Source organism: Agelaius phoeniceus, chromosome 5 (assembly GCF_051311805.1).
Source record: "Agelaius phoeniceus isolate bAgePho1 chromosome 5, bAgePho1.hap1, whole genome shotgun sequence".
In the NCBI taxonomy this organism is placed as follows: Eukaryota; Metazoa; Chordata; class Aves; order Passeriformes; family Icteridae; genus Agelaius; species Agelaius phoeniceus.
Genome location: NC_135269.1, coordinates 72,920,194 through 72,933,114, shown reverse-complemented (window position 1 = coordinate 72,933,114; position 12,921 = coordinate 72,920,194). Strand labels below are relative to the sequence as shown.

The 12,921-nt window shown below is 49.2% G+C and overlaps 1 protein-coding gene across 2 annotated transcripts in view; it reads left to right on the top strand.

The window, feature by feature from the left end:
- The window catches only part of AHCYL2 (adenosylhomocysteinase like 2), a 67,168-nt gene that overhangs the window by 25,052 nt on the left and 29,195 nt on the right, over positions 1-12,921 (top strand). For both annotated transcript variants that reach the window (XM_054630932.2, XM_077179320.1), the window contains exon 2: positions 12,050-12,158. In XM_054630932.2, the coding sequence (XP_054486907.1) occupies positions 12,050-12,158 (109 nt within the window). The remainder of the gene's footprint in view (positions 1-12,049; positions 12,159-12,921) is intronic.

Sequence of the window (12,921 nt, the reverse complement as noted above, 5' to 3'; positions counted from 1 at the left end):
CCTCCATCCATGAAAAGGTTGGGATTTTCCCGCAGGCTCTCGCTCCCCCTCGTGCCTGCGTGGGGCTCCTGCAGCCTCTGGGCTGGAATTCCTCCCATTCCCTCCTTCTTCCAGCAGCCCGGCTTTGATCCCACCCTTCTGTCACGGAGGCGGGCCCGGCTTTCAGCAGGGATGGCAATCCCTGTATTTTTGAGGATTTGGGCAATAATTCCTAATTCTTGTTCTCCTGTCAGGGCTTTAATCCTATTCAGCCTCTGGATACTGTGAATTTTATATTTACTGAGGTTTTGGATTGTTCTTTGCTCTGAAACTCAACCCTAATTGATTTATCAGTCAAAGTAGGTTTAAAAGCTTTTCCTAATTGTTTTCCTTTTCCCGGAGCTGGGATGTGGAACAGCTTTTCCGAGCAGATCACTGCTGGTATTTCATCAATATTTTGATAATAAACCTTGGTTTGAGTCAGGGAATTGGAAATCATCATCCACAGGGAGTTAAATGTTGGGGAGCATCAGGATCTAGTGTGTTCAGGGATCATGGTAGGGAAGGAGGAAAATCCTGATTTCCTCATTCTGACCTAAAGCTGCATCTCATCTAAAACTTCAAAGGAGCCTAAATACTCATCATCCACATTTTTTAGTTTTTGGGGTTTTTTTTTCCTGAAATAAGGTTGTAGAGCCAGATGGGAAGAGATGGGAACATACCACTTGTGCTGAAATTCCTGATCTGAGAGATTATCCCAGGCTGGAAAGGTTTGCAGTGGAAAATGGAAACAACTTGGGGTTTAATCCATTGGAATGTTTGTTGGATCAAACTTCCCAGGAAGGTCTCAGGGGATCAGGTCCAGCAGGGCCACTTGGGGCAGGTTGGCCAGGCCCAGATCCCATCAGGTGTTGGATTTCTCCAAGGATGGAGCCTCCCCAGGGTATCTCTGTGCCTGAGCAGTGTCACCCTCCCAGGAAAACTGGGAATTTCTTGTGTCCCCGTTTGTCCCTGCTGGCTCTTGCCCACTCTGGGCCACACTGAGGAGATCCTGGCTTTGTCCTCCCCTTTCCTCAGGTGCTGGCACCATCCAGGTCCTCTTGTGCCACGGTGTCCTCGCTCCAGGCTGAGCATTCCCAGCTTCTCCAGGGATGCTCCTCTCCCTTGGCCACCACCATGGCCCTGCCCTGGGCTTGCTCCAGGTTCCTCTCCTGTCCTGGGATGCCCAGCACTGGACACAGAGATGGGAACAGGGAAGGGGACAGGGGTGGCTTCTGTGAGAAGCTTCCAGAAACTCCACGTTAGACCCACCCCTGTCTGGGGCTGGACCCATCAGGGTGGTGGGAGCAGTTCCTGAAGGACTGACCCCATGGATAAAGGGAGCAGTTCCTGAAGGACTGACCCCATGGATAAAGGGAGCAGTTCCTGAAGGACTGAGCCCATGGATAAAGGGAGCAGTTCCTGAAGGACTGAGCCCATGGATAAAGGGAGCAGTTCCTGAAGGACTGAGCCCATGGATAAAGGGAGCAGTTCCTGAAGGACTGAGCCCATGGATAAAGGGAGCAGTTCCTGAAGGACTGAGCCCATGGATAAAGGGAGCAGTTCCTGAAGGGCTGAGCCCATGGATAAAGGGAGCAGTTCCTGAAGGGCTGAGCCCATGGATAAAGGGAGCAGTTCCTGAAGGACTGAGCCCATGGATAAAGGGAGCAGTTCCTGAAGGACTGAGCCCATGGATAAAGGGAGCAGTTCCTGAAGGACTGAGCCCATGGATAAAGGGAGCAGTTCCTGAAGGACTGAGCCCATGGATAAAGGGAGCAGTTCCTGAAGGACTGAGCCCATGGATAAAGGGAGCAGTTCCTGAAGGACTGAGCCCATGGAAAGGGAGCAGTTCCTGAAGGGCTGAGCCCATGGATAAAGGGAGCAGTTCCTGAAGGGCTGAGCCCATGGATAAAGGGAGCAGTTCCTGAAGGATTGACCCCATGGATAAAGGGAGCAGTTCCTGAAGGACTGAGCCCATGGATAAAGGGAGCAGTTCCTGAAGGATTGACCCCATGGAAAGGGAGCAGTTCCTGAAGGATTGACCCCATGGATAAAGGGAGCAGTTCCTGAAGGACTGAGCCCATGGATAAAGGGAGCAGTTCCTGAAGGATTGACCCCATGGATAAAGGGAGCAGTTCCTGAAGGACTGACCCCATGGATAAAGGGAGCAGTTCCTGAAGGATTGACCCAATGGATAAAAGGATGCAGACTGGAGCAGTTCCTGAAGGATTGACCCCATGGAAAAAAGGGATCAACACTGGAGCAGTTCCTGAAGGTCTGAGCACATGGGAAGGACACTGGAGAAGTTCCAGGGAAGGTTTAGGTTGGATATTGGGAAAATTCCCTCCTGGAAAGGGCTGTCTATCCCTGGCACAGCTGCCCAGGGCAGGGCTGGAGTCCCCATCCCTGCAGGAATTTCAAAGCCACCTGGATGTGGCACATGGGGACAGGGTCAGTGGTGGCCTTGGAAGTGCTGGACTGGACTCCGTGGTCTCCAAAGGCTTTTCCAGTCACCTCAATGATTCCATGTTTTCCATGGAGGAAAGAATGCCCAGCCTGCAAGGACAGCGAGAGCTCTGGGAATCCTTTGGCTCCCTGGGAATATCCATGCTGAGCAAATCCCACATTTCCTTTTTCCTGGCACAAATTAAACTTGGTGTTCTTGGAGATGGGAATGGGGCAGTCCCAAGGCAGCGGTGACCGGAAGCTTCTTCCCATCTGCAAGGGGGAGCTGCCAGCAGTGGGAAAATACCACCCCAAATCTAACAAACTCCCAGGTGTTCCCACCCCAAATCTAACAAACTCCCAGGTGTTCCCACCCCAAATCTAACAAACTCCCAGATGTTCCCACCCCAAATCTAACAAACTCCCAGGTGTTCCCACCCCAAATCTAACAAACTCCCAGATGTTCCCACCCCAAATCTAACAAACTCCCAAGTGTTCCCACCCCAAATCTAACAAACTCCCAGGTGTTCCCACCCCAAATCTAACTAGCTCCCAGACGTTCCCAGCAGAGAATGGGAATTCCAAAGGACACAAAGAAGGGGAAATGCTCCCAGCTCCACCTTCACCCTGGCATTTATGACAGTCCAAAGAGGGCTCAGAAAGCTTTTCCACATTGGAAATGTGGAATTTTGAGTGAATTTCAGTTAAGATGATACCTCAACTCAAGCCTTCATCCTGCAGAGGGGCAGGATTGTGTTTGTATCCCGGTCTGGATGTGGAATTGTGCAGGAGATCCCTTTCCTAATGTTCCTTCCTGTCCTGTCTGCTCAGCAGAGGGAGCTGCAGCCCTTCCAACAGCTCCGTGTGTGTTCCTGCGCTTATCCTTTAAAAGCATTCACCGAGGAATGTGGAGCTCATTCCGAACTGGATCCATCCTTTAGAATAATTCCTCTTGGAATGTGGAATTCATTCCGAACTGGGTCGATCCTTTACAAGAATCTCCCTTGGAATGTGGAGCTCATTCCGAACCGGATCCATCCTTTAGAAGAATTCCTCTTGGAATGTGGAGCTCATTCTGAACTGGATCGATCCTTTAGAATAATTCCTCTTGGAATGTGGAATTCATTCCGAACTGGGTCGATCCTTTAGAAGAATCTCCCTTGGAATGTGGAGCTCATTCCGAACTGGATCCATCCTTTAGAAGAATTCCCCTTGGAATGTGGAGCTCATTCTGAACTGGATCCATCCTTTAGAAGAATTCCCCATGGAATGTGGAGTTCATTGTGAATCTGATACATCCTTTAGAAGAATTCCTCTTGGAATGTGGAGCTCACTCTGAACCAGGTGGAGCTGGAGCTGAGCTGGAGCTGGAGCTGAGCTTTGGTCAGGATTCGAGGCATCCCTGCTCTCTTTGGGTTGAGGCTGCAGGAATTTTGGTGGTCCTGAGTGAAATCCTCGGTGCTGGAAGCCTCCAGGTCTAAATCCCGGCAGGACATCACTGCCAGAGTCATGGGAATGTTGGAATTTTGGGGACGCCGGGCTGGGATCCTCAGCGGGTGATGGATGGACGCATCCTCCACACCACAGCCAGGCTGTTCCTGACTCAAACACCGAGCAGAGCTGGGCTCAGTGGGAAATCAGGGCTGTGGAAACGGGCTGGATCCGAGCCCTTCCCGGGTTTGGGATTTGGAGCAGGAATGAGGAACCCATCGCTGCCCTGAGCACGAGCCTGGATCCTGAAGGGGCCTCTCTGTGGGACATCTGTCCCTGAGGGCTCTGTGAGCCGTGGGGCTGGGCTGGTGCATCCCAGTGCATTCCCAGTGCATCCCAGTGCATCCCTGTGCATTCCCAGTGCACTCCCAGATGTGAGCGTGGAGGGATTCGCCGTGGGAGATGTGGGACGGTGGCGCCGGTGCCTTCCAGCTGCCCGAGTGGATGGTGAGTTACTGACCTGCTGCCTTTAACCAGCACTGGCCAGCTGGATTCCTGGTGAGAACTTCAGGAGATTTATTTCCAGCATTCAGCTGGAGTGAGGCTCGTTAAGGTGGGAGATTAACGAGCATCGTGCATGAATGAATTGCCCCGTTAATAAGGGCCAAGATTATCTCCCCCCAGTCAGGTCACCCCAAATCCGTTGTATTCACAACCAGTTCTTATAGGAATTTGGGACTGGTGGGGAGGAGGAGTGGGAGAACCCACAGCGTGTTCCAGAGATTTGGAATTTCATCCCAAGTCCACCTTTTCAGCTTAATTTTTACCAGCAGTTTACATTCTGCTGTCGGAATAAAACCTCTAAAGCTTCCAGACACCCTCCAGGGCAACAAGCACTCCCTATTTGAGTGGTTAAAGAGTTTAGAATAGATCCCAAATATTAAATCCACTTTTCCCTCCTTCTCTGGTGGAGAGAATTCCTGAAGCAGCTGAAAATAAAATGACATAGCTCCAAAAACCAGGCAGGGCTTGGAAGGCAGAATTCCCTCTCTGGGATTGTGTCTCCCGGGGTTTGTCAGTGTCCTGTGGCCCAAAAATGGACCAATATTTGTTATTTCTTCCTATATTTCTGCTCACATCTCCAGTTTCTGGATTTGAAGTTGTCCTTCCTGGTAGCTCTTCTAAAAACACTTGGGCCAATGCAATAAAAAGTTGGAATTCTGGTGCTCCTGCAAAGGAATTTGATTTTATTTACAAATATTGTCCATGCATTGGATTCAGACATCATTACTCCCCCTTATATCCAGCTTTATGTTCCCTGCTATCCCTTTTCTTAATGTTACGGATTTTATTGTAAAATTCCAGGTTGTTCTGCCTCTCACTCACTTCTTTGCAACGCGGTTTCTTTCAGCCTTCCCCCAGATTTAACATATTTTTATCAACAATCAGGAATGAATGTTGCATTTTAGGGGTGTCAGTGACAAACTTTGCATCATTCACAACTTCATTTATAGTCTCAAATGTGGATTTTTCTTTGTAAAAACTGCAGTTTTCCTTAAAAACAAAACCTCTCCCTGTGGGTTCTCTATTTTTTCCATTATGGATTCGGTGCTTCTGGGATCGGGGTCAGATGACAAAAACTTTATTTAAATAGACTTTTTTTCATTCTTGTTGCTTTAATAATTTCCTTTTCCAGCACAGTTTTATGATTTCATGGATGGTTTAAAGCTGCCGTGGCATCAAATCCATCTCCAAAGGGCTCCAAAGGGTCATGTCCTGCAGCGCCGTTTTTAATCAGGATTTTAACTCGGCTCATTTGCATTTTATGGGGTTCCTCGGGTCAGCGTGGGAGGGAGCAGCCACATTTCCAGAAATAATTAGCCCAAGCTCTAAATTGCTCATTATCTTTAAGGCCATTATTTCAAAGAGTCTTTTAGGTCTTAATGTTCTTGCTGAGTCCCTGTTTTTACATCCACCTCTTATTATTAACCAAATATTGGAAAATTGTATTAGTAGTGAACAACAACGACAACAACAACGATAATAATATAATATAGAATATATTATAATAATAGTATAATAATATAATATATATAATATAATAATATAGTATATAATAATAATAATAATAATAATAATAATAATAATAATAATAATAATAATAATAATAATAATAATTCCTTTGGATTGGTTCTTGGGAAAGCAGCTTAAAATGTGGGTTCTCCCATATTTTGGGACTCTGATGGAATCACAGAATCCCTGAGGCTGGAAAATCCCTCTGAGCCCATGGAGTCCAAGCATTGCCAGCCCTGCCCAGGCCACCACTGCCCCACATCCCCAAGTGCCACATCCACAGGGTTTTGAAATCCCTCCGGGGATGGGGACTCAAAGCTCCCTGGGCAGCCTTTTGCAGGGCTGGACAGCCTTTTCCATGAAGGAGTTTTCCCCAGAATCCCAGCTGGGCCCCCTGAACACCCTCAGCAGTCAGGGAAGGATTCCGTGTGCAGCTGTGGGAGGAACTGCGGGATCCCTCAGGATGGGGTGTCCTGGCAGGCGGTGACTCCACAGGGATTTTCCAGCTCCAGCTACTGAGATCCCACATCTTCAAATTGTAAAACACCCATGGCCTGTTGAGTGCAAGTTGAGGCAGTGTGGAAATACCAATTTCCAGGTTTTCCTGCTTTTTGTGGGACTGTGCCCAACGGAGCTGGGATGGCCCAGGGCACCCATTCCGCTGCTGAGGGAGGAGATTTTTCTCTTCCTTGTCCTTCCTGTTGTCCCCACTGGAAGCGCCTGGGTTAGGGATTTGCTGTTTTCTTCTTTGAAGGATTTCTCCTCCCTGCTCCCACCAGTTCCAAGGGATTCTCTGTCAGATGTCCCTGGATCCCTGGCAGGGCTCAAGGCCAGGCAGGACATTGGAGTCCCCTGAGGGACAGTGGGAGGTGTCCCTGCATGGCAGAGGTGGCACTGAGGGGCTTTGAGGTCCCTCCCAACCAGAATTCTGCTATTCCATGATCCAGCACTGGGCTTGATGCCTTGTCAAGGCTGCCCTAGGACAGAGGCTGGGCAGAGTTCCAGAATAAAGCAGGGATTCATTCCAAGTATCTCCTCCATGGATGCACCTTGGGCAGCACCAGAGCCCAGCCAGGGCTGCACCCAAGATGAACCAAAATGGCCCCAAAATGCACCAGCGCTCCCGGGGTCTCTCCCTGGGATCAGTTCTGCTCCATTTGCATCTTGCAGTTCATTGTCCCATTCCAGCTTTAGCCCCTGCAGTCCCACCCTGCTTGTTTTTCTCTCTCCAGCCCACGGGGTTTGTGCTCCTGGGCTGAGATTTGGGTCATTTGTCCTTGGTGCCCAGCTGGAGCAGGAATTGTTTTGTCTCCCTGCTCTGTGCACACAGCTCACCATCCCATAATATGGAGCTCAGACCCACACACCAAAGCAGCACAGAATGTGAAAATAGAAAAGCTGAACCTGAGGGATCAGGGTGATCCCTCCAAGGATCAATAGTTAGAATTCCCAACCCCCTTGGAAAAGCGCTTTGGCCCAGCTGGGCGACTCCTCATTCCCAGCCTTTCTCAAATCCTCTGGCTAAAACCAGCTTTAACCTGCACATTCCCTGGCTGCTTTCCACAAGGGTTAAACCTGTTTGTTAATCCTGGAGCTGAGCTCTGTGTGATGAATCCGAACACTCTGACCTGCAGCGAAATGTTTGGCTCAGGGGGGATCCCACATGGACTTAGGGGATCCCACATGGACTTAGGGGATCCCACATGGACTTAGGGGATGTGGAGCTCCAGGATGAGCAGGTTGGGACAATCCTTGTGATCCAGGCTTGGGAGGTGGCTGAGGAGAGGTGAGGCTGAGGGTTGGAGCTCATTCCCAACATGGAGAGGGCTGGGAGCCAGGCTCCTGCTGGCACCGGTGTCCCCAGCACCTCTCAGGTGTCCCCAGGAGCAGGAGGTGAAGGATCCCCCTTGGCAGCTCCGGCGCTGCAGGAAAACAACTTTTACTTCGGGAACAGGGATGAGGTTTGGAGTGGGACGTCAGGAACATCACCTCAGTCCCCTCACGTCACAGCACAAAAAATAATTTCTCACCCATTTTCACCCTCCTTTATTTAAAAAAAAAAAAAAGTAAATTGATTTTATCTCTCTGCATCATGGATGAATGAGATGTTTTTCCACTGGGAAAAGACTTCCCAGGAAGTTTGACACTGAGCAGTGGCAGTTATTCAAGGCCACCACCTTGTCTCACTGTTCCATCCATAAAACGATGGATTTTAACTCATTCCATGCAGAAATTTAAATTCCCAGCTTCTTTGCAGTTGGATTTGGAAGATCCAGCAATGCTGGAGAGCTTGCGCTGCTTAATCCCTCTTGTTTTCTCCTTTTGTTCCCAAGGAAAAAATATATCCGTGGCCAAGAATCAATTAAAGACACTCAGAACAAAACAATTTACTGGGATTGAGCGTAGTTCTCTCTGGTTTTATTTGACTGACCCAGATTGACACAGAAATTGTAGAAGATTCCTGAGCTCTGGGGTGGAGATGAAGCAAAAGTTTTTATTTTTAGCATTTTTATTGAATATTGGTTCTTAATTTTAATGTGTTGGACTCGACCTTCATTGAGGAAAAAAAAGAGGGTTTTTTTCCTAGGAAAAGCCTTTGGATTTAAGTAACTTGGTGTGAAAACCTGCTGGAAAAGGAGTTTGTGCTTTGATGGTACCATGAAATGAGTTTTTTACCCCCTTTAAAGGCTTTGAGCTGACTTACACTGACCTGAAGTCATGTGTCCCTTAGGATTTTGCAGGAGAAGGTTCATGGATAATGTGGAAAATGAAAAATTTACCTGGAAAACACAACTAGGGCTGCAATATCAAGTGAGAAAAACAATGCTGATCCCAGATTCTTATTCCCTGAGATAAATCCACACTGGAAATAATTCATATTTCCATTTTTCACATTTTTCAGTCATTGTACAACTCAGGAATTCTGGGGGGATTTCCTTCCTTTTTTCCCCCCATCCATTCCTCCAGGAGCTGCTTTCATGTAGCTCAGGAATTTTTGCTCTTTTAGTGGATTCCTTGAAGTTTCCCCTGGAGATGGAAATGCCATGGAAGGAACATTTTGGGGAAGGAATTTTCCCTGGCAGTGTTTTCCATCTTTGGGACAACTGTTGAGGAGCAGGATCAGATCTGACCTGGTGTAAATCAGGTGTAAATCAGGTGTAAATCAGGTGTACAGAAAGAATCAGGGCCGGGGGAGCTTTTTATTCCATGTTCAGTCAGAATTGGTGCTGAGGACAACCAGTGGTGCCCTGCTGCTTCCCAGATCCCTTTTCCTTGGAATTGCAGAATGGAATCATGGGACTGGTTGGGTTGGAGGAGACCTCAAAGCCCCACCAACCTCTGCCAGTGCCTCACCACCCCTGTTTTTCCCATTTTTTCTTCCTTGGATCATCTCCTCCCACCTAAAAGGCTGTGGAACGAGCAGATGCCGTGCAGGACAATCATTTTAATCCTCATTCAGCGTCTGGCTTTGTTATCCAAGGAGTTTTATCCCTGATAATTTATTACCTGAGATAATTCCCATAAAAACCCCTCAACGTCCTGCCCAGAGAATCTGTGGTGCTCCATCCCTGGAAGTGTCCAAGGTTGTCACTTGTCCAAAGTTGGAGCAACCTGGGATGGTGGGAGGTGTGGGGTGGAACTGGATGGGATTTAAGGTCCCTTCCAACCCAAACCATTCCACGATTCCATAATTCCCAAAGGACTGGAACAACACAGGGATGGGTGTTGGAGTCTGGACCCTTCCAAGGACAAACTCTGCCCTGGTTGCTGTGTGGGACACAGCGAGGAGCGGGATAATTAAAATAATAATAATTAAAAACCACTTTGCCATCCGACAAACGCCCCCGTTGTTTTAGTTGCTCATTAGTTAATTTCCCTGTAATGAGGCTCCGTTAACGCAATCATCTGACATTGGGGGGAAAGAGAGAGAGCGGGAGGGCCCGAGTTAAAGGAGCTTAATTAGCGAGTTAATTATAGCGAGCAGGGAAATGTTCTGGTTACATAAATAAGGCATTGTTATGCGCACAGCAGCCAGGCCACGCTCAGAGCTGCCGCGGAGCTCCCAGGTCAGGGAACGCTGTAATTCCACACAAAACACAGGCAGGAATTGTTTGTCGGGACGCCTCATTAAGTCTGCCAAAAAAACCAAAAAACAACAACAAAAAGTCTGAAAATCCAACCGGTTCCCTTCGCCTCCCCCCTGTGGCTGCGGTGAAACCGGAGCGGGCGGGATCGGGATGGGCTGAGGATATAAACGGGACCGGGGCATTCCCTGCTCCGTTTGGAGGGAGCCGCGCCCGGGGCAGCCGGCGAGGCCGCCATGCCCAACAAGAAGAAATACAACATCAACGGGGAGCCAACGGGGATGAAAGCCCAGGTGAGGGCACTCCTGGGGACCAGAATAATGGTTTTTCTACTCAAAAGCGCGATTGTTTCTCTGCTACCTCTCTCTTCTTCCTCCTCTCCTTGCTGTTTCCACCCAGTCACTTATTCCTGGAGCTCCTTGGTTGGAGGAAATCCCGATCTCTGGAGAGCTTCCCTTAATTTTCTCTTGGGAGCGATGAAGAGTCGAGGCCAACACGTTGCTCCGGGGTTGTTCTTCTGTCTGGAGGAGTTGGTGGGGTCGGCATGGGGAAGTTTTCCAGGAAAACCTTGGATAAGGAGACCTTTTTTGCACAGAGAAGTAGCTCAAGGTGGCTCTTTGTGATGGAAACCCCAGGTCAGATGAGCAGTGGCTCATTTGGAATGTAAAGGTGAAACCTCACCTGCATTAACCCCTTGTGCCCCTGCAGGTGAGGTTTTCCAGCAGGAATCATTTGTTCCTGCTGGAAGTCGAAAGCAGCAGCTCCTGTGTCACTTCAGAGCAGCTTGGACCCCTAAATTCAAGGAACTGCAGCTCTTCAAGGCTCCACAGTTTTTCCTTGAAGCTGTTGCCCTCAGAGATGTTTTGGTGGGAGCTGATCGAGCCAAATCTCTCTTTTCATCCCATTTGGAGCATTCCCAGCCCAGCTGGAACATGGCTCTTGTGGGTTTGGCAGGTTTGGAGCAGTCTGGCACAGGAGAAGGTGTCCTGTGGAACTGGATGATCCTTAAGGTCCCTTCCAACCCAAATCATTCTGGGACCGTGTGAAATTCCCTTTTTGCCCCACTCTCTCTATTCCCTAAAGGATTCAACCCAAAGGACGTCGGCCAACGCAGAAAAGCAGATCCAAGCCTTGACCTGGCCCCTTCCAGAATTTCCCTTTCCTGGTGCTTCCTTCCACTTCCTGGCTATCTCAGCTAAAGCTGAACCCAGCCTGTGGCAGTGTTTAAGGGGTTTAAACCTTACAGGGTTTATTTAAGTCCGGTTCTAATTCTGCTGGAGTCGGTTCAGGACTTCTTTTGCTTCGTCGTTTACTTGGTTTTGGATGTGTGAGGGCTCAGGGAGCTCTGGATTACCAGGATCACTGCATTGTGTGAGAAGTGTGCTTGATGTCCTTGAAGAGGTGATGCGGGAAAGGAAAATGTGAATTTAACCCAAATTATTCCCCCTTTGTTAGAATGCCTGCGTGTCTCCAGCTCCGCTTCACGCCAATAACCTCCTCCTGTGATGGAGCTGCTCAGCCGTGGAGGGATTTGTTCTAAATTAAGGGAAGAAAAAGGACAAAAAAGGGAAGTTATTTCAGGCCAGCAGCTTCTTAGAGGAGGAACATAAACCCCGGTGTGTGTGCAAAGCCCCCGTCCCGCCGGGATCAGGGCGTTAATCCTGGCACAGCCCTGGCTGTAACTTGAGTTTGGTGAGGATTTTCCCTTCCTGTGGCTGCTCCTGATCCGGTGTCGTTCTGTTGTGTACTCCTAAAAACTTGTGTTCTCCAGCCATCTGTGCTCCCAAAATTCAACAGCCTGGAGTGACATCTCTAATCTTGGCTGGAAGGACTGAAATTAAACAAAGTGGGCAATTTACCATATCCAGTCCCCATTAAATAACAGGAATTGTGCTCTGGGCCATGACTGAGATGGTGCTGGTGTCTGCTCAAGGCTTTGGGTTCTTGGGATCGACCTGTTGTGTTTTTTACAGAAAATCCCTGATTTCTTTCCACAGATCCAGTTTGCTGACCAAAAGCAGGAGTTCAACAAGCGCCCGACCAAGATCGGCCGCCGGTCGCTGTCCCGCTCCATCTCGCAGTCCTCGACAGACAGCTACAGCTCAGGTGCGTCCAGGCATCTCCCAGTCTGCTCTGGGCTCACAGGGAAGGCATGGAAATAGGGGTTTGCCTTTTTCCTCATTGTCCTGTACAGCTGGATGGAAAATTAAATTATTCTGGTGCTCTCCTGCTCTCTCCTTATAACCCCGGTGTGCAGCTGCTTCTGCCCTCCCTTCCACTCCCTCCTCTCCTCCCTGTCCTGATCCCCCCAGGAAAAGAGTGTTCCCACACTTTGTTCCTGCTTAAGCATCATCTTCCCTCCTGTTCCTGAACAAATCCATGGGGATCCCTCTGCAGGTTTGTTGCACATGAGGTTGGAGTCTCTGAGGACTTTGAAGGGCTCTTGGAAGGGGTTTCTCCTGCTGGATGGATTTTTGGGATACTTGGCAGCTCACGGTGTATTTGGGGAGAATCTGGGTGGTTTCAGGGACCTTAGAGCTCACCTCATTCCACCCCCTTGCTGTCAAGGACACCTTCCACTAGTCCAGGTTGCTCCAGGCCTCATCCAGCCCAGCCTGGGAGGTTCAAAGCTCTGATTCAGCTCTGGCAAGTTTGGAAAACCTCAGGAAACTCCAGCTCCAGCTGCTCCTGATGGCTCATGGCTGGTGGCCAGAAGTCCTCCTAACTGGGAACTCTCCTTGGTGTTTCTCCACACATTCCCACGATGCCGAGGATGTTGGAGACGAGCTGGGACAGGACTGGGCTGTGAGGAGCCCTTGTCATTCCTCAGGAGGTTTGGAAGAGCAGAGCTGGAAAAGCCATGGTTATC